The 25,711-nt window shown below is 55.0% G+C and overlaps 9 protein-coding genes across 9 annotated transcripts; 5 read left to right on the forward strand and 4 right to left on the reverse strand.

Moving 5' to 3' along the window:
* Positions 1-1,537: 1,537 nt before the first annotated feature.
* On the forward strand, positions 1,538-2,832 carry IWZ02DRAFT_434254 (uncharacterized protein; the record flags this gene model as incomplete). Its single annotated transcript, XM_066766347.1, has 4 exons — positions 1,538-1,770; positions 1,842-2,130; positions 2,181-2,444; positions 2,494-2,832. The coding sequence occupies 4 exons, from the start codon at positions 1,538-1,540 to the stop codon at positions 2,830-2,832; spliced, it is 1,125 nt and encodes a 374-aa protein (XP_066621964.1).
* Positions 2,833-3,975: 1,143 nt separating this feature from the next.
* On the reverse strand, positions 3,976-6,214 carry IWZ02DRAFT_301822 (retromer complex subunit Vps17). The gene is made up of 3 exons (XM_066763948.1): positions 5,663-6,214; positions 5,153-5,606; positions 3,976-5,103 (listed from the first exon to the last, which is right to left on the reverse strand). Exons 1-3 carry the CDS (start codon positions 6,128-6,130, stop codon positions 4,232-4,234), a joined length of 1,794 nt encoding a protein of 597 aa, XP_066621965.1. The 5' UTR covers positions 6,131-6,214; the 3' UTR covers positions 3,976-4,231.
* A 75-nt stretch (positions 6,215-6,289) lies between these two features.
* IWZ02DRAFT_404372 (ribosome-releasing factor 2) lies at positions 6,290-9,620 on the forward strand. The gene is made up of 3 exons (XM_066765653.1): positions 6,290-6,552; positions 6,603-6,663; positions 6,953-9,620. Exons 1-3 carry the CDS (start codon positions 6,397-6,399, stop codon positions 9,484-9,486), a joined length of 2,751 nt encoding a protein of 916 aa, XP_066621966.1. The 5' UTR covers positions 6,290-6,396; the 3' UTR covers positions 9,487-9,620.
* IWZ02DRAFT_421971 (homoserine o-acetyltransferase-like protein) lies at positions 9,621-11,401 on the reverse strand. The gene is made up of 2 exons (XM_066765853.1): positions 11,231-11,401; positions 9,621-11,174 (listed from the first exon to the last, which is right to left on the reverse strand). Exons 1-2 carry the CDS (start codon positions 11,289-11,291, stop codon positions 9,700-9,702), a joined length of 1,536 nt encoding a protein of 511 aa, XP_066621967.1. The 5' UTR covers positions 11,292-11,401; the 3' UTR covers positions 9,621-9,699.
* Positions 11,402-11,539: 138 nt separating this feature from the next.
* IWZ02DRAFT_455067 (uncharacterized protein) lies at positions 11,540-13,358 on the reverse strand. Its single transcript, XM_066767762.1, has 6 exons — positions 13,159-13,358; positions 12,994-13,107; positions 12,788-12,929; positions 12,714-12,736; positions 11,946-12,662; positions 11,540-11,895 (listed from the first exon to the last, which is right to left on the reverse strand). The coding sequence occupies exons 1-6, from the start codon at positions 13,266-13,268 to the stop codon at positions 11,808-11,810; spliced, it is 1,194 nt and encodes a 397-aa protein (XP_066621968.1). The 5' UTR covers positions 13,269-13,358; the 3' UTR covers positions 11,540-11,807.
* A 73-nt stretch (positions 13,359-13,431) lies between these two features.
* Positions 13,432-15,642, forward strand: IWZ02DRAFT_455072 (uncharacterized protein). The gene is made up of 2 exons (XM_066767763.1): positions 13,432-15,280; positions 15,330-15,642. The coding sequence occupies exon 1, from the start codon at positions 13,789-13,791 to the stop codon at positions 15,259-15,261; it is 1,473 nt and encodes a 490-aa protein (XP_066621969.1). The 5' UTR covers positions 13,432-13,788; the 3' UTR covers positions 15,262-15,280; positions 15,330-15,642.
* A 581-nt stretch (positions 15,643-16,223) lies between these two features.
* Positions 16,224-17,619, forward strand: IWZ02DRAFT_455075 (mitochondrial 54S ribosomal protein mL46). The gene is made up of 3 exons (XM_066767764.1): positions 16,224-16,401; positions 16,456-17,108; positions 17,156-17,619. The coding sequence occupies exons 1-3, from the start codon at positions 16,281-16,283 to the stop codon at positions 17,477-17,479; spliced, it is 1,098 nt and encodes a 365-aa protein (XP_066621970.1). The 5' UTR covers positions 16,224-16,280; the 3' UTR covers positions 17,480-17,619.
* Positions 17,620-17,632: 13 nt separating this feature from the next.
* Positions 17,633-22,523, forward strand: IWZ02DRAFT_301915 (phospholipid P-type ATPase transporter). The gene is made up of 4 exons (XM_066763949.1): positions 17,633-21,042; positions 21,089-21,979; positions 22,032-22,112; positions 22,189-22,523. Exons 1-4 carry the CDS (start codon positions 18,122-18,124, stop codon positions 22,358-22,360), a joined length of 4,065 nt encoding a protein of 1,354 aa, XP_066621971.1. The 5' UTR covers positions 17,633-18,121; the 3' UTR covers positions 22,361-22,523.
* Positions 22,524-23,591: 1,068 nt separating this feature from the next.
* IWZ02DRAFT_434261 (uncharacterized protein) lies at positions 23,592-24,002 on the reverse strand (the record flags this gene model as incomplete). Its single annotated transcript, XM_066766348.1, has 1 exon — positions 23,592-24,002. The coding sequence occupies one exon, from the start codon at positions 24,000-24,002 to the stop codon at positions 23,592-23,594; it is 411 nt and encodes a 136-aa protein (XP_066621972.1).
* Positions 24,003-25,711: the final 1,709 nt, after the last annotated feature.

Raw genomic sequence — 25,711 nt, forward strand, 5'->3', positions numbered from 1 at the left:
GGGCGAATCGACGCCATCAACAAGCACCGTTGACGCCCGTTGCTAATTTCAACGTCAACCGCCGACTGTGGCCTGCCTCTGGCCATTGCAAGATGCATTGAGTGCTCAATCTTTGCAGCTGGCAGCAGCACGTTGCCATAACTAGACAAACAATGTGCACAGCAAACAGCAATGGGTGGCCGCTGTCGGTCGATGCGTTGATTGCGCCTCTCAAAGCACTGGATCTACATGGATCTCCATGACATCATTGATCGCTCAAAAGCCGTCTGGAGTGCATCTCTCCAAATTCTGGTGGTGGACAACACGTGGGCATGGTGGACTGGGTGGTGGATGGGCGTGGGTAATGTTCCAGTAGTGGCGGCACACGAGGGAGATGCGTAATCTGGTTTGAAAGCCGAGAGCGGGCAGGAGCTTTGACTTCCTTTGTCGATTTGGGCTCTCACGATGCTACGTAACAGATCTCCGCGACTTTTGTGGAGCAGACTGGAGCCTCCGCTGGTGGTCAGGCCCGTGCGAGTCGCCGCCGAGGGATGGGGATGCGCGCACGTTGAGACGACAAAGAGTGGTTGGTCGGCCCTGGAATCCATTGTTGGGCGCGTTGGAATGCTGCGGCGCGGGAGGCAAGGCACACTGGACCAGGAGGAGTTAAGTGGTTGTCTGCAGGGAGTCGCTGTGACTGCGTGCGGGCGGCGGCGAGGATGCGTGAGTTCAGTTTGGAGGCTTGACATTGCTTGCTTGCTTGCTTGCTGTTCAGTTTGTTTGTTGCCAGGGAAAGTGAGAGCGGGTTTCTTGTTATGTGCAGCTTGATCAAACTTCACCTCTCTGTGCCTTCTGGCCTTGAATGCAGTGGTCGGTGATGACGGATGACGGGTGCTTCTTTCCTCTGTCGTGTGTCGTCATCGGTGGGTGCAGGGAGTGACGGGAGTGACTGGGAGCAGGCGGACATCCCGGTCGGGGCGACGACGGCGGCGGCGGCGGCGGCGGCGCCAGGAACGAACCAGCGGCCACGACTGCAGCTGGACCAACACAACCACAGTCCACAGTCCACGGTCGCAATGTCGCTCTCGTTCGCGCCGCCATTCAGAACCGTGAGGGCAGCGCCAAGTGGGTGAGAGCGCGGCAGTGGCAGTGGCAGTGGCTGCTGGCCCCAGGGATACCAAGAGCACCCGGACCCGACCAACCTAAGACCAAGGGCCACACGCAGCTCCCCAACGCGGCCTAGCGCGGCGCCCGGGCGCACCTGCGGCGGTACAAATTGTTCTATATCGCGCCCTCCCCTTTCGCATCTCGTCCGTCAACACCAAACAAGCCAGACCTGAACAACTCCACGACCAGTTTCATCGCCAATCTCCTCTCGGGCTCACAGCTTCCCACTCAACCTCCCTCGTCAATTTTTCCCACCACTCCAGGCGGTTCTCAACCACCCAGCTAGCTCCTTACGACATCAGACTCGACCAGGACACCCCGAGTTCTCAACGCGCGCCTCACTCGTCCAGCTCGTGTCAGCAAAAAATCTTCGATCAATCCGCAAAGAAAAATGTCTGCTCCTGTCGATAGCGTCACCGCCCAGATGGCCAACACCGCCCTCAACGAGCCCACTGGCACTGCCGAGGGTGCCAGCGTCGGCGCCGGCGGCGACAAGCCCATCAACGCCTCGGAAAACGAGGCCGTCATCGCCAGCGCCGCTGAGGGTCGGCGACTCTACATTGGGAACCTCGCGTACGCGACCACCGAGGGAGAGTTGAAGGATTTCTTCAAGGACTACTTGGTGTACGTGGCACCTAGCACCCCGCCGCCCTAGGAGCTTGGACCTTTGACCGCCTGCTAACGCAACGACGCAGCGAGTCCACCTCGATTCCCGTCAACCCACGCACCACTCGCCCCGTTGGCTACGCCTTTGTCGACCTGTCCACCCCCTCCGAGGCCGAGCGCGCCATCACCGAGCTCAATGGCAAGGCCATTCTTGACCGAAAGGTCTCGATCCAGCTTGCCCGCAAGCCCGAGGCCCACGGCGAGGGCTCCGGCAGTGGTGGTGAGGGTACCAACGGCACCGGCAACCGTCGCCGCTCTTCCACTCGCGGCCGCGGCCGTGGACGTGGCCGTGGCGGCCGTGCTAACCGCGGCGGACGTGTAAGTCGTCCATCTCGCACCCGCGAGTTTGTTGCTAATACGCGCTGCAGACCCGCAAGGAAGGTGATGCTCAAGACTCGGCTGCGGCTGACCCCGCGGCCAGTGTTCCCACAAATGTACCGGGCCAAGTCCTCCCCTTGACCGAGACTACGAACGAAGCACTCACGGCTGAAAAGGGAACCGACGGCACGACCAAGCCTGCCAAGCCCGTCGTCCTGAGGGAACGCAAGCAGCGCGGTCCCCCTGAGGATGGCGTCCCCTCCAAGACCAAGGTCATGGTCGCCAACCTGCCCTACGACCTCAAGGAGGAGAAGGTGAGCGTCCTTCACGTGTTTTCCATGGCTCAACTAACACATACACCAGCTCCTTGAAATCTTCAAGGACTACGAGCCGCAATCCGCCAAGATTGCCCTCCGCCCCATTCCCCGCTTCATGGTCAAGAAGCTCCAGGCCCGCGGCGAGCCTCGCAAGGGCCGCGGCTTCGGTTTCGTCACGCTCGCCACGGAGGAGCTCCAGCAAAAGGCTTGCTCTGAGATGAACGGCAAGGAAATCGAGGGCCGCGAGATTGCCGTCAAGGTCGCCATCGACTCCCCCGGCAAGGAGGACCAGGCTCCTGACTCGGCTGCCGAGGGCACCTCTGCCGAGGACGGTCCTTCCACCGCCGAGGGCTCCGGCAGCGTCCCCGCCCCCACTGCTGCTTGAACGACTCCAGTAGCACCAACAATGAATGCGTCATGACCCGGCGTGCTTCACCGCTCCCATTCGCTTTTCCTTTTTGTATCCATCATGATGAGGTCTTTGACGGAATGGGAAAAGTTACGATGTCACTGTCTTTTTGATTCCACACCTTTTTTCTTTTCTCTTGAAGGCGACGAAACGGTGGAAGGGAGTTTATAGTGAGGCACGGCATGGAACGGCATGGGCAGTCGGCTTGACTTTTTTTTCCTTTTGACCAACACCTGGAACACTTGTGGGACCGGGGGGACTGGAGGAAAAGAGGGAGATATCACAAAAAAAGGGTCGACTCACACTGCCCCCGCAGGCCGGGTATAATGACGAAGAAGAAGAGAATCAACGAATCACACACCACACAAAATCCAAATGAAAGAGTAAAACCAAGACTCGTCCTACCAACCAACCAAAAAAACGGAAACGATGAGCGATTGATGGACGAATGACCGAAAGGATCGGAAGACAGATTACACCCTAATATAATCATCTTGAATGAGTACCACCAACCAGTGCTATATTGTGTGGGCAAAAGTGATTGTCTGTCTTTTGCTGCTTTTTTACGTGCTTGGAGTGAAGGAATGAATGGTGAGTGGGAGAGTCAAGAGTACATGGGCAGGTAGGTGGGTGGGTAGTTTTAATGAGTACTAATGTAGGTAGGTAGGGCGCTGAGTATGTCACCTACTTTGGTTGATATCTGAATAGCGAGGGCTGCTGTCTCGGTAGATATGTAGCGTAGCTTAGTAAAGTAGGCATGCATGGTGTAGTAATCAGAATGACAAGAGACATTTGAGAGGTGTGCGTTTGTATTTTGAAAACCTTCAGGTCGTAAGCTGTGATCGATCGACTGGAGTAACCCATTCGATTGCTACCGCCTTGCTTGCTTTTGAGCTACACATGCATGCGTACATGCCATGAGACTACGTTCGTTTGATCCTACAGGTACACTCCACCTCACCTCACCTCATCTCGTACCTATATTGTGGGCTACAGAGGAAGGGAGAAGACGTAGACAAGAAGTTGTAGAGAAAGGTATTGTGTTGGGATACAGTCAAGCCCGCCGCCGCCGCCGCCGCCGTCGTTGTTGATAGGTGGTTACCACTCCATCTGGCACCTTATGGCCCGCACCGCTGTACTGCTCGGCTGGAATACATGTGTTGATGTTTTGATGAATGGATAGGCATGGCGGGATGGACAGGGGCGTGAACGACGGGAAGCCGCATAGCCAGCCAATGATGCCACCACCACCACTATCACAGCGCTTTCCTTCAACAACAACAACAACAGAAACAATCCCCATGCTCACGCTGAATCAACGCCAAAGCCGTCATCGTCCACGCACGCACATCACTCAGTGGCCCTCTAAAACACACTAAAACGTCGTCTGCGCCAACCGACTCGCCGCATTCCTCGCATCGACGCGATCATCGTCCTCCTCGGCCACGCCAGCCATGCCCTTGGCCGAGCCCGCGCGCTTGCGCAAGCTATGCAGCACCTCCTCGTCCGAGTCGTCCTCGGGGACCGACGACGGGTTGACGAAGCCGCCGCTGATGCTGCGGCTGACGCTGTCCGGGCGGCGCGGGACGCCGCTCCAGGCGTCGCCCTTGGGGCCCTGCGACGACGCGAGGCTGGACCGGCGCACCGTGGGGTGCGCTTCGCGGCCGAGTCGCGACAGACCGCCCGACGCGTCGATGGCGCGGATGTCCGGGCGCACTTGCTCGAGCGTTGCCAGTGTGCGTCGCTCTGCTTCGATTTGTCGGATTACGTAGTCGCGGATTGCGGCGCGGAAGTCGGTGGCCGTGCGCGCGAACCACTTGTGCCGCTCTTGCACCAGGTGCTTCGTCACGCGGCGGCATTTGTTGTCGAGGTATTCTTCGTGGTTGCGGGCTTCTTGCAGTGCCGTTATGGCTTCGTCGACCTTGTCGCGGCGGACGGATGATGAGGCCTTGAGACGGTCTGCGGCGGCGAGCTTGCTTCGCGTCGTCTGCTGAGCCTGGAGCAGCTCGCGAAGGAGGATGTGGCGGTTGGTTAGAGTCTCTTTGACGATGAAGGCGTCGTCGCTGTGGTATTTGATGGGGTCTCCGAGTGTCGTGGCTTCGGCAGTGCCTTGGGCAGCGTGGTAATCGCCAACAGCTTGAATTACTTTGCCCATTCGGCGGTATGCGTTGGAGAGACCACCGTGAGTTTCTTGGACGTGCATTTGTGCAAGCTTGACCCCGAGATCTGCTTCTGAGAGGCCCAGTCCTATTCATCGTTAGATGTGTGTTCAGGTTTCTAAGTCAACTAAACATACCTCTTCTGCTCTTCACCACCTTGTCAATCTTTTGGCCTGCCTCCATGGTCTGCAAGTAAAACAGCTTGACGATGGGCCTGGCTTCCGCAAGCTCGGGAGTGTCATCCGGAGGCGGCGCGAATTGCTTAATGTACTTTCTCCTTACGCCGGTTGCCGGCTGCTTGCGCCTGACAACAGGGCTGTAGCCAAAGTCGCTCTCGACGAAGAGTATCGTCTCATCGTCCCGAATCAGCACCTCGTTGCTACAGACTATGTTCAACCATTTTTGTATTGAAGCCTTGACTCTGGCCTCGTCCTCATCGGTGCCAACACCAGCAGAAGTGACGGCTGGGGGCACAGCAGGCACAAATGCCTCTGGGTTGGCGGAGATGAGATGCTCTTGGTACTTGACGAATTCGGAGTGCAGGCGTCGGACGTCACGGTACTGAGTGGTACGGAATCTGGGGAGATTGGTCTGCCATTGGTGTCATTATATGCTCCTGCATGTACAATCTGGCGCTTCTGCCTTACGTATACATCAAAGCGCAGAATAGGGTCCTTTCGGCCGGTGCGCTCCAGCCCGGTCACCTTGGCCTGAAGCTTGTACTGCGGAACATTCTGCTGGCGCGAGCCCCTCTGACCGTGGTAGCGTTGGGGCTCCTGGCGCTGGGGCTGGGATTGGTTGGGTGTTGCCGGTGGTTGTTGATCTTCGGGGCGAGCCTCGTGGTCCTGGGGTTGCGCGTGTTCCGCCCACTGCTCCTGCTGGTTCTCAGGAGCTTGATGAGACTCATTGTCGGCTTCGAATCCATCGGGATGTCCTTGACTGGGCTCGTCCGCAAAAGGTCGCTCGGTCACTGCTTGCGCTGGGTCCTCGTAGGGCGATTGCGGCGGGAGGGGCTCGGATGAAATGTCGCCATGTTCGCCGAGAAGAGGGCGCTGGCCGTGGGGTGACGCGACCCAGGGAGAATTATCTTCGGCGGTCGCAGAGGAGTAATCCATTGCGAAGAAAGATGGATGGGGTTGTGATTGGAAAAGATGGCGCAAGCCGGACGGATGGTCGACTGGACTGCGGGCGGAGGTTGGAGCTCTCCTGCCAGGTCCACGGCAGTCAGCTGTGGCCAATGAACCGAAATCCCTGCAACGCCGTCATCCCTGCCAAAAAGAGCCTTGGCGCCATCCGCCATTTCAAACACTTCATTCAGGTCGGTTCCGCCTTCAGACGACATCTTCCAGACCCTCTTGTTGCTGTCGATCCAGTCTTGGGCATGTTGCGGCAGCTTTCGTGGCGAGCCCATGGACAACTGCAAAATGGCGTCTGCTTGCGCATGTTTAGCGCTTCAGCGCGTCGCTATTCGTCCCAACCAAGCGCCACCTCTCTTGCAAAGACAAGAAACATTGGCATCATAGCCCACATTGATGCTGTAAAGCAGCTGTATCCAGTCACATGTTCAATTCTGACTTTTTCTTTCAGGGCAAAACCACCACCACAGAGCGTATGCTCTATTACAGTGGCTTTACCCGGAGAATCGGAGGTAACCTCTTTTCCTTTCTGCCACATTTGCGAATTCCTCCAATCACAGTGGGTGTCCAAAAAGTGATACCTTCCAGCACTCTGGCTGCGTCTAGGGAGTTTTTGTTCACTTCCACGGTTGTGTACAAGAGGCTGTCATCCGCTACCACGGTTGCGCATAAGGAGCTGCCGTCCACCTGTGCAGCCAGACCAAAGGAGCATCACTTCTTTTGACACACACACTGTGCCACTTTTTCGAGGCTTGATAACGCACCCCTTTCACTTGCAGCGCTCTGACTAGTTGATTCAAGAGGTCGATGAGGGCTCAACGGTCACGGATTTCTTGCCCGCAGAAAGAGCTCGAGGCATTACCATTCAGTCAGCCGCGATTTCTTTTCACTGGCCCCCACTGTTGGCGAACCCGAAACAGGATCCCTCGAAAAATGGAGCCATTTCCCTTCCGAGGTCTGCCACATCTCACAATATCAACTTGATCGACACGCCCGGTCACGCCGATTTCACCTTTGAAGTTTTGCGGTCTCTCCGCATCTTGGATGGCGCAGTCTGTATTCTGGATGGTGTCGCTGGAGTCGAAGCGCAGACGGAAAAGGTCTGGAAGCAAGCCAACCAGTATCAGATTCCCAGGATCATCTACGTCAACAAGCTGGACCGCGATGGAGCAGCCTTTGAACGTACTATTAAAGAGATCGGGACGCGTTTGCATTCTTGGCCTGCCATTTGCCATATCCCCTGGTGGGAAGACGGGACCGGCAAGTTTATAGGTGTCGGTGACGCTGTCCATTTGAGAAGCATGTTGTGGGAAGAAGGGGGCGATGGCAGGACGATCAAGGTGCACAGCTTGCAGGAGCTCGAGACCTCTCACCCCAAGTTTGCTCAGGAACTCAAGAATGCAAGAGAGGCCTTGGTCGAGCTCCTTAGCGAGCACGACGACGACATGGTCGAAACATTTTTCAGTTGCGAGGAAAATCACTTAGCCATTCCCGCAGCTGATATCACTGAATCACTGCGCAGATGCACCTTGAGACATCCACAAAAGATTGTGCCTGTTTATTCCGGCGCAAGCTTCCGCAACATTGGTGTCCAGCCTTTGTTGGATGCGGTGGTTGACCTGCTGCCTTCTCCAGAGGAGCGGCCAGACGCAACCATCAAAATGGGTGCCCTGAAAGGTAAGCTCGGGGAACTCATAAGTGGCAAGATGGCTCTCGAAGCCCCCACTCTGGAAGCAACAGACAAAAAGAAGAAAAAGGCTTTTGCGAAACCAACAGAAACGGCCGTGTCAAAGCTCGGAGCTTGCGCCCTCGCTTTCAAAGTCGTCAATGACAGCAAGCGTGGCATCCTCGTCTACGTTCGAGTATACAGTGGGACTTTGACACGCAACACGGTGCTTTTCAACACCAATCTGGGGGTATCCGAGCGAGCCCAGCGCTTGCTCAAGATGTACGCCAATGATGCCGTTGACGTGGAGGAAATTCCTGCAGGCCAAATCGGCGTCATTCCCGGGTTGAAGCTGGCTCGAACCGGAGACACACTCGTAGCCTACAACACTGGAGCCAACCCCAAATTCGGACTTCCAGAGCCCTTCAACAGTCTCCAGCTGCGGCCCATTGCGGTGCCGCCTCCAGTCTTCTTTGTAAGCGTCGAACCCAACAGTCTGTCAGAGGAAAAGAATGTGGCCGACCAACTCAGTCTCCTTCTCCGCGAAGACCCCAGTCTCAACGTTAGTCTAGACGCGGAGAGCGGGCAGACGCAGCTTGCAGGCATGGGCGAGCTTCACCTGGAGATTGCGAGAGACCGTCTTATCAACGACCTCAAGGCCAAGGCTTCGACCGGCCGCATCATGATCGGCTACCGCGAAGCCATTGTAAGCGACTCGTCTCCTTGCACCCAAGTCTTCGATCGCGAGATTGGCGGCAAACGAGTACGCGCAGGCTGTACCGCCAGCGTCAGTCCCTTCAACCTATCCGCCGGCACGCCATCTTCTGAGCATACGACATCGATTCCGCTGGACAGCTCCAACTCGTTGACAATCCATCACCCAACGCTTTACAGCGACGGCGAAGCCGTCCCCGAGACGCCCGCCCTCCCCGAAACGCTACCATTCCCAACAATCATCCACGCGCTACAAACCGGCACAGCAGCAGCCCTCGCTCGCGGCCCACAGCACCGCTTCCCCATGCACTCAACCGCCGTAACGCTCACCTTGGACCCCGCAACCCAACTGAGCAACGACACAACACCGGCCGCACTGTCAGGCGCCGCACGCCTCGCCGTCGCCGCCGCGCTCAAAAACGCCGCCGCCGCCTCCCCAACAGCCCTCATGGAGCCCGTCATGCACGTCACCATCGCCGTCAACGAATCCGACCTCGGCGCCGTCGTCCACGACATCAGCGCCGCGCGCGGCGGACACGTCCTCTCACTCGACGCGGCCGCCGACGCCTCCGACACCTCTTCCTCCACCTCCTCCTCCCCTTCTTCGCCATCCGCCGACGACGGCGTCCCCAACGCAGCCGAAGCCCTCGCCGCCGACGACATCGAAGCCCTCGACCTGCCGCTGATCGATCCAGCACGCATCTACGCGCCGCCGGACCCGTTCGGCGCGTCGGCGAGTGCGCGCAGCGCCGCTAACGAGGCGGCGCGCGCGGGCGGCGATCGCCAGCGCCAGATTACGGCGCGTGTGCCGCTAAGGGAGATGGTCGGGTATTTGAAGCATTTGCGCAGTTTGACGGGTGGACGGGGCACGTTTGTTATGAGTGTGGATCGGTTTGAGAGGGTGGCGGCGCAGAAGGTTAAGGGGATTTTGGCGGATATTAGTGGGGGTTTCTAAGGAGATGAGTTGGTGGGTGTAGCTGGATGTGGATGTGGGTGTGTGTTATCTCCACTCTGTTTTGTGTTATATGAGCATACATTGGGATGTGAAGGAGGCAATCTTTGTTGATCCAAAATAGAACTGGCTGTTGGATGTCGCTCACTAGATATCGTAAAACCATCACACGTATCCAAGATCCCATTACTTCAGTTGCTCTCGAAACAAGTCTTACTACCACGCCGTAATGTCCTCGACCTCCGCCTCTCCGAACGTGCTACTCTTCGTCACACCCACGCCATCGCCGTCGCCCTTGACCTCAATCTCCATGGGGCTGCGCTGCATAATATCCGGCAACTCGCGATTCAGAAACTCAAGCAAATGGCCATTGACCTGCTCAAACTCGAGCAAGAACGCATCATGGCCCTCGGGCGAGTCGATCGTCTTGAGCGTGCTGTAGGGGATGCTGGCCGCCAGCTCCTCCTGCTCGGCAAAGGTGAACAGGCCGTCGGACTGGATGCCGAGGATGAGGGTGGGCTGGGCGATCTGGGACAGGGCGGAGCGCAGCGAGGCCTGCGAGCGCGTGGACTGGACCGAAGCGTTGGAGGCTTCCAGGTCCTCGGTGGCTTCGACGCGGCCACGCGATACGTCGTGCGTGTCGAGCTTGCGCGTGATGGCAATGTAGCAGTTGGCGTCGAAGCGCTTGATGAACTTGTTGCCTTGGTAGCGCAGGTACGATTGCGCGGAAAAGTAGGTCGGCGTCTTCTTCTTGTTGCGGATGGGACCCGTCAGATTGGTGGGAGCAGGAGACTCTGCCTCGACGCGAGCGCTGGCAGTCAAGTCTGCAGAGCTAGGGGGACGGGATCCGCGTGGCGAGCCGGCGTTTCTGTGGCCATCGTTGTGAATCGCCCAGTGCTCGTTGAAGACTGATGCGGCGACGGGCTGCGGCATGCGGTTGATGTTTTGAGGCCTCAGGGGGTCGGGCGTATTTCTTCCAAAACGAGATTCAAACGAATCGCGGCTGCGATACGTGAGAAGGGCCGACATGCGCGCAGCGGCGAGTCCAGTCGACGGCGGGTCCTCAAAGGCGTAGTAACCATCGTCGTACTTGGGGTCGCTGTATATGCTCTGCCGTTGTGCCTCGCCCCAGCTGATTCCCCATGCGCTGTATCTTGCAGAGGTGGCGATCGGAATAATGGTCCGCACATAGTCCTTGCCAAAGTATGCAAACTCTAAAACTAGCATGCCGCCCATGGATCCTCCAACGACGGCAGCAATCTGGCGCACGCCCAGGTCGTCCAAGATGAGCTTGAAGAGATTGACGTCGTCTCGAACAGTGGTCAAGGGGAATTCTGGGCCATATAGTCCTTGCTCAGGGTCGCCGTCCTTGTTCGTGACTGGGCTGGCGCTGCCGTAGGGGCTGCCCAAGCTGTTCAGGCAAATAACAAAGAAGCGAGAAATGTCAAAAGCCTTGCCAGGGCCACCGAGAAGTGGTCCCCACCAATCTCCAACGTCTGAGCTGCCCGTCAGGGCGTGGCAAATCACCATGGCATTGTCTCGGGCCGGCGAAAGAGAGCCAAAAGTCTTGTAGGCGACGGGCACATTGCGCAGCTCGACTCCGGATTCCAAAGTAAAGGAGGGGACGACAGCAATGCTCTGGTCGGGGATAAATCTGGAGTAGGGATTTTCAGGTTGCTCAGTGATCCGCTCTGTCATTTGGTCAGTAAATGGGTGAATTGGGGGTGTGACTCTTCTGGCGCCGCACTGTACTTGTAGGTTCCGTTGGTAGACGAGTTGCCATTGAGGCCGTCTTGGGGAAGAGTCATGGAGACTGGTAGCAGAGGATGGGAGAGTCGTCGGAGTAGGGTGAGTAGGACTGCTTCAGCGCACTTTCCATGCCGCGGAAGACGGAGAAGTCTGGGGACAAGTCGAGGTATAGCAGACAGGGAAGAGAAAAGAAAATGGGTCGCGCGGCACGGTCCCGCCGCCGGCAGATGACGTGCTGCCCCACGCCCGAGCTGACTCCGGTCGTGCACCATCGACTCCGGTCCATCCTTTGTCTCACCAGTGCAATTGTCTCGCCATCAACAATCAAAAACCTTGGCGAATTTGCCCGGAACTCGAATGCATCCTGCGAGTCTCCAGTCCATGGCCTTGAGCACGAATCGCTCCGTTGCAAGACGACTAATTCGGGGGTTTCTGCTCTATTAGACGATGGTTCTGTGAATCCTCCTTTGCTTCAGTTTAGTCGTTACAGGTAACGCTGGTATCACGCTACATGTTTATAATCCACTTGTAGATTTCTCAGCAAGTTTACTAGGAGCTCATCTGGCCCTTCAACTCTACAGTTTGGAGCGTGTGGCGCTCTTCTCGAAATGGTCATTCAGCAGCCCCAGGACTTTTTCCGCGGAACCAAAAGACAATTGGTATCTGTATTGGTTAGTACGGCAAGCGATAAAAAGATCCAGGGAACTCCTTACCCAGCACCTGCATGCCCATATTCATGGCAAACAATAAACTTTCCGGCCTCTGTTTGAACCTCTTCCACCTCCAGTCTCGGCCCGCCTGTCCTTCCTGGCCGAAATCCAACATTGACGCTGAGCACCTCAAACTCGCCTTTTTCATTCAGCAGCTCTGGTGCCAATTCTTTGCAGCTTTCCAAGATCCATTTGGTCGTCGCGTCATCAGGCTCTTGACTCCAGTTCCCTACTTGCTTCGTCCCGCCCAGAATCGTCGAGTTGGAAGCAGCTCGTGGGATGACGTATGACACGCCTTGGCCACGGATAATCGTCCTCAGCTGCGCTGGAATGCCCCGTACCAAGACTGTTTGACCTCGGATGGGATGCACCGCGGGGTCTGGCACAAGCTCTCTTGCTAGAATTCCGCTGGCATTCACAAACGCTGAGATCGGTGTGTTGATGTCGTAGACTGGAAGAAGGCGAGCAGCTGCAGCAAGTGCCCCAGCCTGACCGTTCGCCGTGGGCAGCTCAGCTTTGATGATTCGCCCCTTCAGTGAAGTGATACGATCGACGAGGAAAGGCAAATAGACTGTCGTGTCTATGGAAATGGCATCGTACCTGGCGCCCGCAATTGCGCCTTTTAGCAAGGATGACTTGGGAAGGACCTCGAATGAACGCATATGGGGCGCAAACCACACGTTCTCCGGACCGTTTGCAATTTCTTCGTCATTCTCGGTCCTGGATCAAGTATCAGAAACGTGATCATTATGAACCTCCCAGCCGACTTACCAATATACGACGTTGTTGAATGTCTTGCTAACGTTAGCTGGTCATAGCGATCAATGGACCTTTTAGGATTTTACCGCCAGCCCAGACTTTGTCGCTTGCCCCGGCTCCTTTTTCTCCTCATCGACCGTCTGAAACCATCTCGTGTAGCTTGCGAGATCCCACTTTTGGTACTCCAAGTCCTGCGCTGTGGAATGCGTTCTCCACTGCGCACCAGCCCTTGTTCAAAGTCACACAAAGTCGTCCAAGAGTTGAAGTTACGACATGAAGGACAGAATATTACCACGGTGAGGTGTAATCACTTGACTTGTCACCGGGAACGTGTTTCGCAATGACAGTGACGCGGTATCCATTCTCGAGGAAAGTCACGGCCGTCTGGAGACCAATTACTCCAGCTCTACATCAATTAGCTCAGAACAGCCTCTTCAAGCTTTCAACGGCTACTTACCCTATGACAACAACATGAGCGTTCGATGCAGGCATTTTGGATTGACGGACTATAAAACCACCGAACGGGAGTACTGAGATTCCCCGCGTCAGCAGATATTCGGTCGACATGAGCCATTGGGCAACTGGGATGACGATATCGGATCCCTGGACCGAATGCCGTCGGCCTGGCGAGCGACCTCGGACTCGGTTATGCTGCGCTAAGACCGATTTGGCGCTAGGCTTGAAATAGAAAGATTCTAACAACCTTATTTTGTCCATGTCAACTCTCCATCATCCGCTTGACATCGACCTGTTGCTCAAAACTCCTTCATGTTGGCAAGAGAAACTGTCAGAACTCCGAATTTTTGTCGTGGAGGATAATGAATTTCATCGGAGTGACTTTATTCGATGTCCAGATGCTTTCCTATTCCGGCCACCAAAGGTCCAAATGATGGCTTTCATTCATCACAGCGACAATGGAGCACGAACTTTTCTCCAAATCCACTCACATGGTCCAGTTCTGGAGATCTCCAGGCTAATCCGATTGTGGGAGTAGATGCTTCTCAAGCTTCAAATGGTTTCAATTGAAAACGACCCTAGTCCAACGTACCGCGCGAGTTTGAAGTGAATACCTAGGAAAGACGGCCACATGCGCTTAGTTGCCAAAGCTTCAGAGCTCCAACGACCAGGTCCCGGCTTTGTTCAGCGCACACTGTGGCTGAGCCGGAAAAGCTATACAAGTCTTGAGCTCTGTTTCCTCGAACTACGACCAAAAAAGCAGAGCAGAAGGATGTGCACAAAGACAAAGACTTCGGTTTTGTCTTCCATCGGACCGTCAATCTCTTTCCCAAACCAAGTATGGTCATTATCCCCTAGATTCAGAAACGTCCGGATTTCTTTGTGTTGTTCACTCGTCCACAACCTTTTAAATCAAGCCTCGAGCTTGGATTGCGCACTTTCCAGTCTCTCGCCAACTCACTCGCTGTGGACTGCCACGCGCTTGCAAGTCACAACTGCGATTCCTTTCAGATCATTCACCATGGCCCAACAACGACTTCCCCTGTTTCTCCCTCCCGGTTACGTACAAGGCGCCGACGTGGACGACGACATTTTGCTAGAGATCCAACTCAAATTCATCGAGGACCTACCCGAAGCAGTCGAAGCAGACACAAACGGTGTTACCGTATGTCCATGTGGCGATGATTACGTATTCCGTCCTGGACCAAGGCTGAGGAAGCGAGGAACATGGCCTGCCAAACTTCCTTGCGGCCATATCCTATGCGACACCTGCATCAATAAATGGCTTACGGTCGAGAACAACTGCCCCTACTGCCGCTGTCCTTTCTTCCTGAAACCTCGATGGTCTATATACGCGCGCGCGGGAATCCGAGAATACTACGATAGATACTGGGAGACGCATCGCTGGGAAATGCGGCCAATCCTGGAGCAAGACCCGCTAGCGGAACACAACGTCAACTTTAAAAACACGGCCTACCAGTACGAGCTCGTCGTCTTGGCGCAGGTGTTCCTGAACGAGCTGATCCACTCGCTTCCGGGTGCCAGAATGGGCCTCACGCACCAAGAAAACATTGACTACACGGACCGCGTGCAGGACAGACTCGAACACTGGATGAACGAAAACAAATGGCAGATACGGCTCCGTGACAACGCGTGGAGGCCGGACGACGTCTTCGACCATGTGGCTCGCGATCCGCAGACGGCCGCTTTTGTACGCAGGATTGGCAACCTGACGGCCGAGTTCCTGAACCGCGCGCTCAGCGTCGAGTTCATGTTCCCGGTAAACAACGCCAACCTCTTCAACTCGCTCGTCTTGTGGCTCTACGAGATGGAGAGAATTGACCCGGAAGCCCACGACGACTGGAAGAACCAGGCCATTCTTTGCATGGTCCACTGCTTGTCCCATGTCGCCCAGGACGAAGACGTCATGCTGGCATGGGAACAGGCGAATAGGGATTATGAAGAATTTTCAGATCTAAATGGCGGCCCGTATCCTGCCTCGTTGAGAAAGAGTATTCGTCGCCAGGCTGGCATGGCGGCCATTGCCGATGAGAATACGACTTACATCAACGAGGGCTATACTCCCCGTTTCAGAGTCGGATAGGTTTTCTCCCGCTCTACAGGTGTGTATTCCGGCGATTACGGCGAAGACATGATGTTGACGCTGTTCAGGACCGGTTCTTTGACATGGCCCACGTCGAGATGGCGAGCTGAAGCCCGGATGCTTGCTTCGCGATGCTGAAACACGATTAATGATGGTGGGGTGGTCAGGAGCTTTGAAACAGCTAAGTTTCTCGTGGATGGCTTTGTTTCCGAGTGGCCTGGAGTTTGTTTCGGCATTTGCTTGATTGGAATGCTCAAGGCTGGAGCATCGGTACTCACAATGTTCGCCTTGTCTGTCATCTCTTTGTTCCGGATGTTCTTTTTCAAAATTATCTGTCCAATAGTTCTGTAATTCAATCATAGACCTGGACAATTTAGCTCTCATTACTCATGCACCGCAAGACATTGCGAGAATGCCGCATGGAGGATAGCAAGAGGTCCAGTCGTTTAGCTTGCAAGTTGCAAGAGCCTTTGAAAGGTAATAAATCAAGGGTCAGACTTGATCCTTACACTTCCCCAGAGCCTCGGTGCGCTGATTGATGTCTGGGCTCCAATTTGTCAACGGCTAGCATACCAACACCGGACATGACTCTGGCAAAAAGGGGCGTCAATCGCCAAGTCTTAGAAGTGCTTTTCACGGGCACAGGCAGAAGCTTCGCTGAGAAAGCCCATACAGAGCCGTCATGTTCGGGCAAAACTTCTTCACCCAAGATTGCAACAAAGGGCCGTGGTCAAAAAACCAAGGCCAAGATGTGGAGTGTGTGCAGTATCTATCTAACAGTACGCCTTGAACAATGCGAAGGTACCGCTAGCGAAAAGACTGCTGAATCCGTCTGGGCACCGGATTAATGGCCAATGTTACACGGAAGAAAGGGGTAACTTTGGTGATAAGGAAGATGCCGTGAAGGAAGAAGAAGAGGTTGCGATTGTCGCGCACAGAGTTTTGTTGGCTGCCGGCGCCAAGCCTCTGCACGTGAGTAGGGCGCTCGGGCCACCCGAGTCGACGGCTCGACTCGTCGAATGGGCAGAGCGAACTTTTTGGACGCAAAGCTACATCTTGTCCCCCACGTCATTGCCCGCGCTCAAGCTCTGGACATGAACGCCGGGCAGAGGAGTGCGAGGCAACTGGTCTTGCGGTCAGGTACGTTGGCCATCATTTGGTCCTGCCACTGACGTTGTGCTAACCCGACTGCAGGCAGACCAGCAACGAGCTCGATATGTGATTCCTGTCGACGCTTCGCCAGCGCCGCTGCTCCCGTCGAGGCGCCCGCACCAAACGCAACAATTCCTCCGGTCGTCAACGATTCTGCTCCGCAAGAGGCGTACCGCGTCTCGGCCGGTCTTCTTCTGTCTCGACCACCCATCCTCGTGCGCGAGCTGCATCCTTTCGAAAAGGCCTACTTCTTGTACCAGCGTCGCCTCAACGAGCGGTTAGCCCAGGGCTTCACGCGTTACTTTTACTACCCGAAAAACACGCCTGGAGATGTCGAGTGGAAGCGCAAGATTAGGCAGAGGAAGACCATTCCCCGCGAAATTGGCGACTACAATGCACACGTCAACGGATGGAATGACGAAGTGCTCGTTGGCGCCAAGGAGAGCGAGCCGGACTACCAGCGCGAGGCCATCTACAAGGACGCCGACGACGTGGGATCGACTGGGCCGGAGGAGTTGAACAAGAAGGAACCGCTTGAGATGCCTCAGTCCACGATTACGCAAGCGGACAAGGCGGGCGACCACAGAAGCTTGAACAGAAAGCTGTCGCGGACGCTTTACTTGCTAGTGAGGGACCGCAACGGAGAATGGCGGTTCCCCCAGGACCGACTCAAGGGGAGGGAGCCGCTCAACTTTGTGGGTTTGACCAAGTCTGGAATCAGTCACGAGCTAACAACCTCCAGGCTGCGGAGCGCCTCATGGTGCAGACTGGCGGTGTCAACATGAATACCTGGTTGGTCGCAAATCATCCCGTCGGACATTTCGAAGACAATTGGGGTCCCAAGAACAAGAAGAGGCAGGAGGTGGAGCGCAAAGGGGGACAAAAGTTGCTAGAGATTGGCGAAAAAGTGTTTTTCATGAGGGCTCGCATCATGGCAGGGCAGGTGGACCTTGGAGCAGGCCAGCTGGGATTCGACCAGTTCAAGTGGCTTGCAAAGGAGGAGGTTGAGAAGAAGGTCCGCGACAACTATTGGCGCTCCATCAGAGACATGCTGGCGAGCCGATGAGGTATGAGGTAGCTCTGTATTGTACACTGTTTATTGCAGCGCAAGCGCGCGGGTCGGCACGTGTCGAAGCCGAAGGTTTGAAACGTGACGTGAGTGTTTGTTTGGATGGCGAAGTCTTTGTTGGTAATGTGCAGAGGTGATGAATGGATGTGTGTGTGTCCAATCAAAGCAGAGGCGCCAATGGTCCTGATGTGGTCAGGGTCCTCAGCAGCTGGAGTCGGCAGTCCGCAGTCCGCAGTCCGCAGCACTGCAACTCCTCCGCAAAGCCACCGAATCCATCTAAGCCCTCAGCTCGCACCTTTCGCCCTTGAGCTTCAGGCCACCTCGCATTCCTGCTCCTCGTCTCACGGTCGTCCTGACTCTGTCGAATCTTTCCCGCCCTGTCGACCCAGCTCGTATCCTGCGCTCAACCTCTGCCAAGCCCCCGGGGCTGTGCCCAGCTCCGCAAACCCCCGTCTTCTCTCTCTTCCCTTCTGCGAACCATCCCGCCGGCCAAGGCACTCTCTGGGATGCCCTTTTGCTAGTTCCCGCTTCCACCTTTCGACAAGAGAGCGAACTACGCCATCCGCCTCTCTTCTCGCTGACTCCCCAGCCTGCCTCGCACGCTACGCGCAACAAGCTGCGTAGCACTTGCTGGCTGGGATGGCAGGTCGGCCTCCTGGAGGTCAGGCCTCTGCCCAGGACGATGATTTGCTTCTGGACCTGAACGACTCTGGCCCCGTGTACTCATCTGGCCAGCGACCCCCGGCCGACGACAATGACTTGTTGCGCCAGTACGACATCAACCCCACGGAACACGCGATCCCGCCGTCCCGCCCGTCCGAGTCCTACGATGATTTTGTTGGTGGCGGAGGGAGCAGAGGAGCTATTGGAGCTCACGCGCTCGGCGGCGATGAGCAGGCAAACCACATGTCTGCGCAGTCGCCGTACATGGACGTGAGCGGTAAGAGGATTTACTCGCAGTCTTCGGACCTCCACAATTACCAGCGCTACACCGATATCGACGATGACAGTTCTATGCAAGGCTCGTACGCCGCCGGCGGACTCTACGATGCGGAGCCCGGAGGCGCGTCGCGCGGAGCTTCCCACGCGCGGAATCGCAACAGCATCATGAGTCTAGGAGGAGGCTTGATGGGACGCGCCAAGAACATGCTTGGGCTGGAGCCAGAATACTCGGAAATGGACGTGCCTCTGACTGAGGCTGGTGTGCGGAATGCGGGCGCGACCAAGAGCGCTGCAGCAGGGGCTGGTGCGCAGCCTACAGCACACAAGAGACAAAAGTCTGGCTTCAAGTTTGGTTTTGGGAGATCACAGCCTGACCCATCTACCCTCGGACCGCGCATAATCCACCTAAACAATCCACCGGCGAACGCTGCCAACAAATACGTCGACAATCACGTATCGACGGCAAAATACAACATCATCACCTTTCTCCCGAAATTCCTCTTCGAACAATTCTCCAAATACGCTAATCTTTTCTTCTTGTTTACCGCCATCATCCAACAAATACCCAACATCTCTCCTACCAACAGATATACCACGATCGCGCCCCTTATTGTGGTTCTCTTCGTCTCTGCGATCAAGGAACAAGTGGAGGATTTTCGACGCAAAGCTTCCGACAAGTCTCTGAACAGCTCCAAAGCCCGAGTGCTAAAGGGCTCTAGCTTTCAAGAAACAAAATGGGTCAATGTTGCTGTTGGAGACATTGTGCGGGTCGAGTCTGAAGAATCTTTCCCGGCGGACTTGGTCCTCTTTGCATCCTCTGAGCCTGAAGGTCTTTGCTACATTGAAACAGCCAATCTGGACGGAGAGACAAACTTGAAGATCAAGCAGGCAATCCCAGAAACTGCGGATCTCGTCAGCCCCAGCGAACTCAGCCGCTTGGGGGGCCGAATCCGCTCAGAACAACCAAACAGCAGCTTGTACACCTATGAGGCAACTCTCACAGTTCAGACTGGCGGGGGCGAGAAAGAGCTCCCCTTGGCCCCTGACCAGCTTCTTCTCCGTGGTGCCACTCTGAGAAACACGCCTTGGATCCACGGAGTTGTGGTCTTTACTGGCCACGAGACGAAGCTCATGAGGAACGCAACTGCTACGCCGATCAAAAAGACCAATGTCGAGAGGCTGGTAAATTATCAGATTCTTATGCTAGGTGCCATTCTCATCACTTTGAGCGTCATCAGCTCAATCGGTGATGTAACGGTGCGCTCAAAAGACAGGGAAAAACTTGCATACCTAGCACTTCCATCGACGGCTCTAGTCGGCCAATTCTTTCTGGACCTTTTGACCTACTGGGTTCTCTACTCCAACTTGGTACCAATTTCGCTCTTCGTCACAATTGAAATTGTCAAGTACTACCAGGCCTTCCTGATTGGCTCTGATCTGGACATGTATCACGAGCAGACTGGAACGCCGGCGAATTGTCGCACTTCGTCACTGGTCGAGGAGTTGGGGCAAATCGAATACATCTTCTCCGACAAAACAGGCACGCTTACATGCAATCAAATGGAGTTTCGGCAGTGCACAATAGCTGGGATTCAGTATGCTGAAGAGGTTCCCGAGGACAGAAGAGCTACTGGCGACGACATCGATGGTATTCATGACTTTAAAAAGTTGAAAGAGAATCGTGCGAATCATCCTTCTCGTGGCATCATCCATCACTTCCTCACGCTCCTCGCCACCTGTCACACCGTCATCCCCGAAGCCACCGAGAAAGGAACGATCAAGTACCAAGCTGCGTCGCCAGATGAGGGTGCGCTTGTAGAGGGTGCCGTAATGCTCGACTACAGATTCGTTGCTCGCAAGCCAAGATCCGTCATCATTTCCGTGGACGGCGAGGAATACGAGTATGAGCTGCTGTGTGTTTGCGAATTCAACTCGACCCGCAAGCGCATGTCCACTCTTTTCAGGGCACCCGATGGCAAGATTATTTGCTACACCAAAGGTGCCGATACTGTGATCCTGGAGCGCCTGGCCAAGAGCAACAATCCCATCGTCGAACCTACCCTTCAACACCTAGAAGAATACGCCGCTGAAGGTCTGCGGACTCTTTGCTTGGCTATGCGCGAGATTCCCGAAAACGAGTATCAAGAATGGAGGCAGGTCTTTGACGCCGCCGCAACAACGGTGGGCGGAAACCGTGCAGATGAACTTGACAAGGCGGCCGAAATCATCGAGCACGATTTTACTCTACTTGGAGCTACCGCTATCGAGGACAAGCTTCAGGATGGTGTGCCTGATACAATTCACACGCTTCAGACGGCCGGCATCAAGATTTGGGTCCTTACTGGAGATCGTCAAGAGACTGCTATCAACATTGGCATGAGTTGTAAACTCATCAGCGAAGACATGACGCTCTTGATTGTCAACGAAGAGGACGCCGAAGGGACAAGGGACAATTTACAGAAGAAGCTCAATGCCATCAGGTCACAGGCCGAGGGAACATCGGAACTGGAGAGTCTTGCTTTGGTGATTGATGGCAAGAGTCTGACGTTTGCTTTGGAGAGGGACATGGAGAAGCTGTTTTTGGATTTGGCCATCGTGTGCAAGGCAGTCATTTGCTGGTAAGTTCTCCCACGACAGACGAGTATCTACGCTAACACACCCTAGTCGTGTCTCTCCCCTGCAAAAGGCTCTCGTTGTAAAGCTCGTCAAACGCCATCTCAAAGCCATCCTCCTCGCAATCGGCGACGGCGCAAACGATGTTTCTATGATCCAGGCTGCCCACGTCGGCGTTGGTATCTCTGGTATGGAAGGTCTCCAAGCCGCCAGAAGTGCCGATGTGGCCATTGGTCAATTCCGCTTCCTACGCAAACTCCTGCTCGTGCACGGCAGCTGGTCCTACCAGCGAGTCAGCAAAGTTATCCTCTACTCCTTTTACAAAAACATCGCCCTCTTCATGACGCAGTTTTGGTACTCGTTCCAAAACGCCTTTTCGGGAGAAGTCATTTACGAGTCTTGGACCTTATCCTTTTACAACGTTTTCTTCACCGTCATGCCGCCTTTTGTCCTCGGTATATTTGATCAATTCGTCAGCGCCCGCCTGCTGGACCGCTACCCTCAACTCTACCAACTGAGTCAGAAGGGTGTTTTCTTCAAGATGCACTCCTTCTTCTCCTGGGTTGGCAATGGCTTCTATCACTCTTTGCTCCTATATATTGCCGGTCAAGGCATCTACCTCTGGGATCTGCCTCAACAAGATGGCAGAGTCGCAGGGCACTGGGTCTGGGGCTGCGCCCTTTACACGGCTGCCCTTGCTACAGTGTTAGGCAAGGCGGCACTCATCACGAACATCTGGACCAAGTACACATTTGTGGCCATCCCCGGCTCCATGATTCTCTGGATGGTCCTTTTGCCTGCCTACGCGTACGTGGCGCCCCTGGCCGGCATATCCGAGGAACTCAGGAGCGTCATTCCGCATCTTTACACCAGCCCTGTCTTTTGGCTCATGGGCCTCGTCCTGCCATGCCTGTGTCTCATCCGAGACTTTGCCTGGAAATAGTAAGTTTTTGACGCGTCGTTGCGGATTTGACTAGTTGCTAATGCGGTGCAGTGCCAAACGCATGTACTACCCTCAAGCCTACCACCACATCCAGGAAATCCAGAAGTACAACATTCAGGATTACCGACCACGGTGCGTCTCCTTTTTCACTCTTTCCCGCCCTCTGAACTGTGCAATGGCATGATGCTGACGGTAACCAAAAACATAGGATGGAACAGTTCCAAAAGGCGATTCGCAAGGTGCGCCAGGTGCAGCGCATGCGCAAGCAGCGCGGGTACGCCTTTTCGCAGACCGACGAGTCGCAGGCGCGTGTGCTGCAGGCGTACGACACGACGCAGGAGCGCGGCCGCTTTGGCGAAATGGCGTCGTCGCGGCGCTGAGGATTGACGAATTCGGCATGACGGGTGGATGGACGACTGGGCGGGGGTTGTTTCATTTCTGTAATGCGGTTTTCCCCTTTTTTTCTTCGTTCTTGAACGTCTTTGGTTTTATGGTGGTGGTGGTGGTGGTGGTGGTGGTGGTGGTGGGTAGTTGAGGGGAGCGGAAAGTGGATCGTGAGACTTTCTGGGGGGAAGGGAGAAAGAAAGAGAGGAAGTGGAAGCAAAGTTTGTCGTTTGACGCATCCATTCATCGACCACCTACCTCTATCATCTTTTTCATTATCACCATCACCTTCACCACTCCCATCATCCTCATTCTTAACACATGCCCGCCCACAGTGGACATCCAGCCGGGCATCTCCGCGGCACCATCACCTCCAAAATCAATTTCTTCTCCCTATCTACCTACCTTATCCTATCCAATCCTATTCTATCCCACATTACCCTCCTTCTTTCTCTCAGCGCGTTGCGTCATGTTCGTATTGTGCATCTGTCTGTCAGCTGTCTGTTCCCTTCGCGTCCATCATGAGGTGTTTGTCTTTTGATTGGTTGGGTTGAGTTGGTTAGCGGGCACTTACATCCCTTTTCTTGTCATTTCTCTTGGGCTGTTATTATGCAATTCAATTCAATTACCTATTACGTAAGTGTGCTGACCATCAATTCGTTGGTCTATTAATTGGTCTTGGACTAGTGAGTAAGTAGTGTTTGAGGTTTTTTATGTCCATTGGTGCCTGGAAGCGTGTGTGTGAGCGGATGGGTAGGTAGATTCTGTTGAGTGGTTGTTTGGCTGGTAGGCTGGGCGACTGCGGACCCTGCTTGGAAGAGAAAAACTCAGTGACATGGGAGATGACAGCTAACAGAGCAAGAGATGGAAGTATTGATGGAGTCACAAACAGGTCACCGAGTTCAAGTGGGTCGATTGGGATCCACGCTCGCAGGCGCAGCAGCAATATAATCAACACTGACTGCGCGAGTAAGCAAGCAGTATGCGTTCAATCACCGCCTACCTTCCCAGTCTTAGCCCGTCCGCGCTTTTCCTCATGATCGTCCTATCCAAAACCATGCCAATTGTGTTTACTACTCGCCAAAACTCCAAGCCTGTTGCCTCATTTAATCCTGGATTCGGAATTTTTGCCAAGCTGGAAAATCATGAGAGTATTAGTAGCTTCCTTTACTTTCAAGAGCAGAAGAGAGAACTTACCATGAGTATAGAATTATAGACTAGTAATAGCTAAGTCTTTCGCTTGTCGCCTGCCTGGGCCGTAGAAATGACCTCTGTCGGGGCCACCAGGTGCATGAGCACGCGCGTCAAGTCACTGAGGAGCAGGCCGCGGGCCAGCCGAACAGTGAGCTTCAATGTGGCGTCGCTTTGCCGGCGGTGCACCTGGCGGCGCAGCAGTGACTTGACCTCGTCAACGGACTCGCATCTGCGGAGCAGCTCTTGAAGCGCGAAAAGGAACTCTGGACTCCACTCGCTGACTTGCTGCGGGCGAGTGTCTGGGTCGTTGATGAGAGGTCTCTTTCGCACTTTCCATCCGGTGGCGGCTGCGCGGGGCATCAGGTCGTCATCCATGATCTGGTGGACGCCGATTCGTTTGATTTCTTCTCGAGCGATGGTGACTTTCTCTTGGAAATTGGACATGACCAAAAGTTTTGCTGAGTGAGAGGGGCAGGAAGTTTGTGCGATGTGGTGGTTGGAAGAGACAGGCGAGGGGATGGTGTAGAGAGAGGGTGGACGCAGGACGGAGAGGAGAAATGTGGACAACGATGATTTGACTTCGCGATTCTGCGTCGGAGCTAGCAGAAGCCGACTTCAGTTCAGTTTGGGCGTAGAATTGAAACAGGACACACAGTTCTCAATAGAGTTAAAACAAGAGAGCGCTACGCCTCGTTGGTCGTGAAGAGCAAGAGCCAATTTGGTCGTAAACACCTTGACATCATTGACCCTAAGCCTGCGGCGGACAAGAAGTACAAAATAGGATAAAGCAAAAAGAACCACCCAGGCCCGGAGTCGAACTCTGGCCCGGGCCAAAAAATCGAGCCAGCGGACGGTCACTCAGTTTCGCGGAGGACTTGTTGCGAATTTGTAGGAGTAGAGAGGAGCTTTTTGCGGAAAGTATGAGATTGGGCGTCACTCCAACCACGCCTGGAAGAATGGGTGGTTTGACCAATTTATGAAGTTTGTTGTCGGCGCTGGGGGGACGGCGACCAGTTGTTTGAGTCTTGCTGCTACAAGACAAGACACTTCTTCTTCGCCGACACACTAATAACACACCACAACCGCCTCCCCCTCCTCATCATCCTTCTCCCTCCTTCTTCGACCCCTACTCCTACTCCGCCCCCTACTCAGCCTCCTCAACTCCTCCGGCGACGCCCCGCCGCACAGCACATCCTCCGACGCAATAAAGCTCTTGTCGCCGCCGGGCCAACGCCCCTTGCGCACGCGCCGCCGTCGCGCGAAATACGTGCAAGAGATGTAGAAGCCGTGGATATGGCTAGGGAGGACGGCGGCGATGAAGAGGAGGCTGCGTTTTGCTTGTGAGTGAGTGAGGAGTGAGGAGATTGGGGTGGAGGGTCAGAAAGGGATGGATTGATTGATTGATGGATGGATGGGTGGACGGACGGACGTACCAGTTGATCATCGTGTCCATGCCGAAGCCTGTCAGCATGATGACGGCGAGGGGTGGGAAGATGATGTTGATGAGCGTGATGGTGATGCGGTAGCATAGTGGCATGGCGGCGGCGGTGGTGGTGCCCTAGGTGCAGATGTTCCTTTTCGGGATGGTAGAGGGGAGGAGTTGGGAGAAAAAGAAAAGAGAGGACAGTGTTGGAATGGAGAGGGTAACGGTGGAAATGGTGACTCGTTTTCTTTTCCCCTTTTGCGAGAGTGATGGATTGCCTGGCTTTCCCTTGCTCTTTCTGAATTTCGGTGTCTTGCAAAAGGTATTAATTATTGTTGGTGTCGTGATGGCAGCGACGTCGTGCGAAACTGTCGTGCTGGCGACAAGACTGCGAACAATTTTCTGCCAATTGCTCAATCAAGACCAAAATCCACAATCAAAGTCCCAAAACGGCACAAATGAATCACTCGTTTTCCAAAGCAAAGCATCCAAAGCACTGTGGCCGTGCAGCATCAAAGCCATGCCATCTGCATCTCCACTCGAGCCCGCGGGGGGCGCAGTGCAGTAGCGCGGGGAAACGCCTTTGCTCGACGGGAGCTTGAGCTTGTTTGTGCTTGATCGGCCTTGGTTGACGTCAGCGCGCATGCGGGCGGCAGGCTCGTTGCGAGTCAGCTTCTACTGTGTGAGTAGGGAGAGGTGGAGGGGATGTGGCTGGTTGTGGCGACTTGCA

This window comes from Phyllosticta citriasiana (assembly GCF_038021145.1).
Source record: "Phyllosticta citriasiana strain CBS 120426 chromosome Unknown IWZ02scaffold_8, whole genome shotgun sequence".
NCBI classification, from domain to species: Eukaryota; Fungi; Ascomycota; class Dothideomycetes; order Botryosphaeriales; family Phyllostictaceae; genus Phyllosticta; species Phyllosticta citriasiana.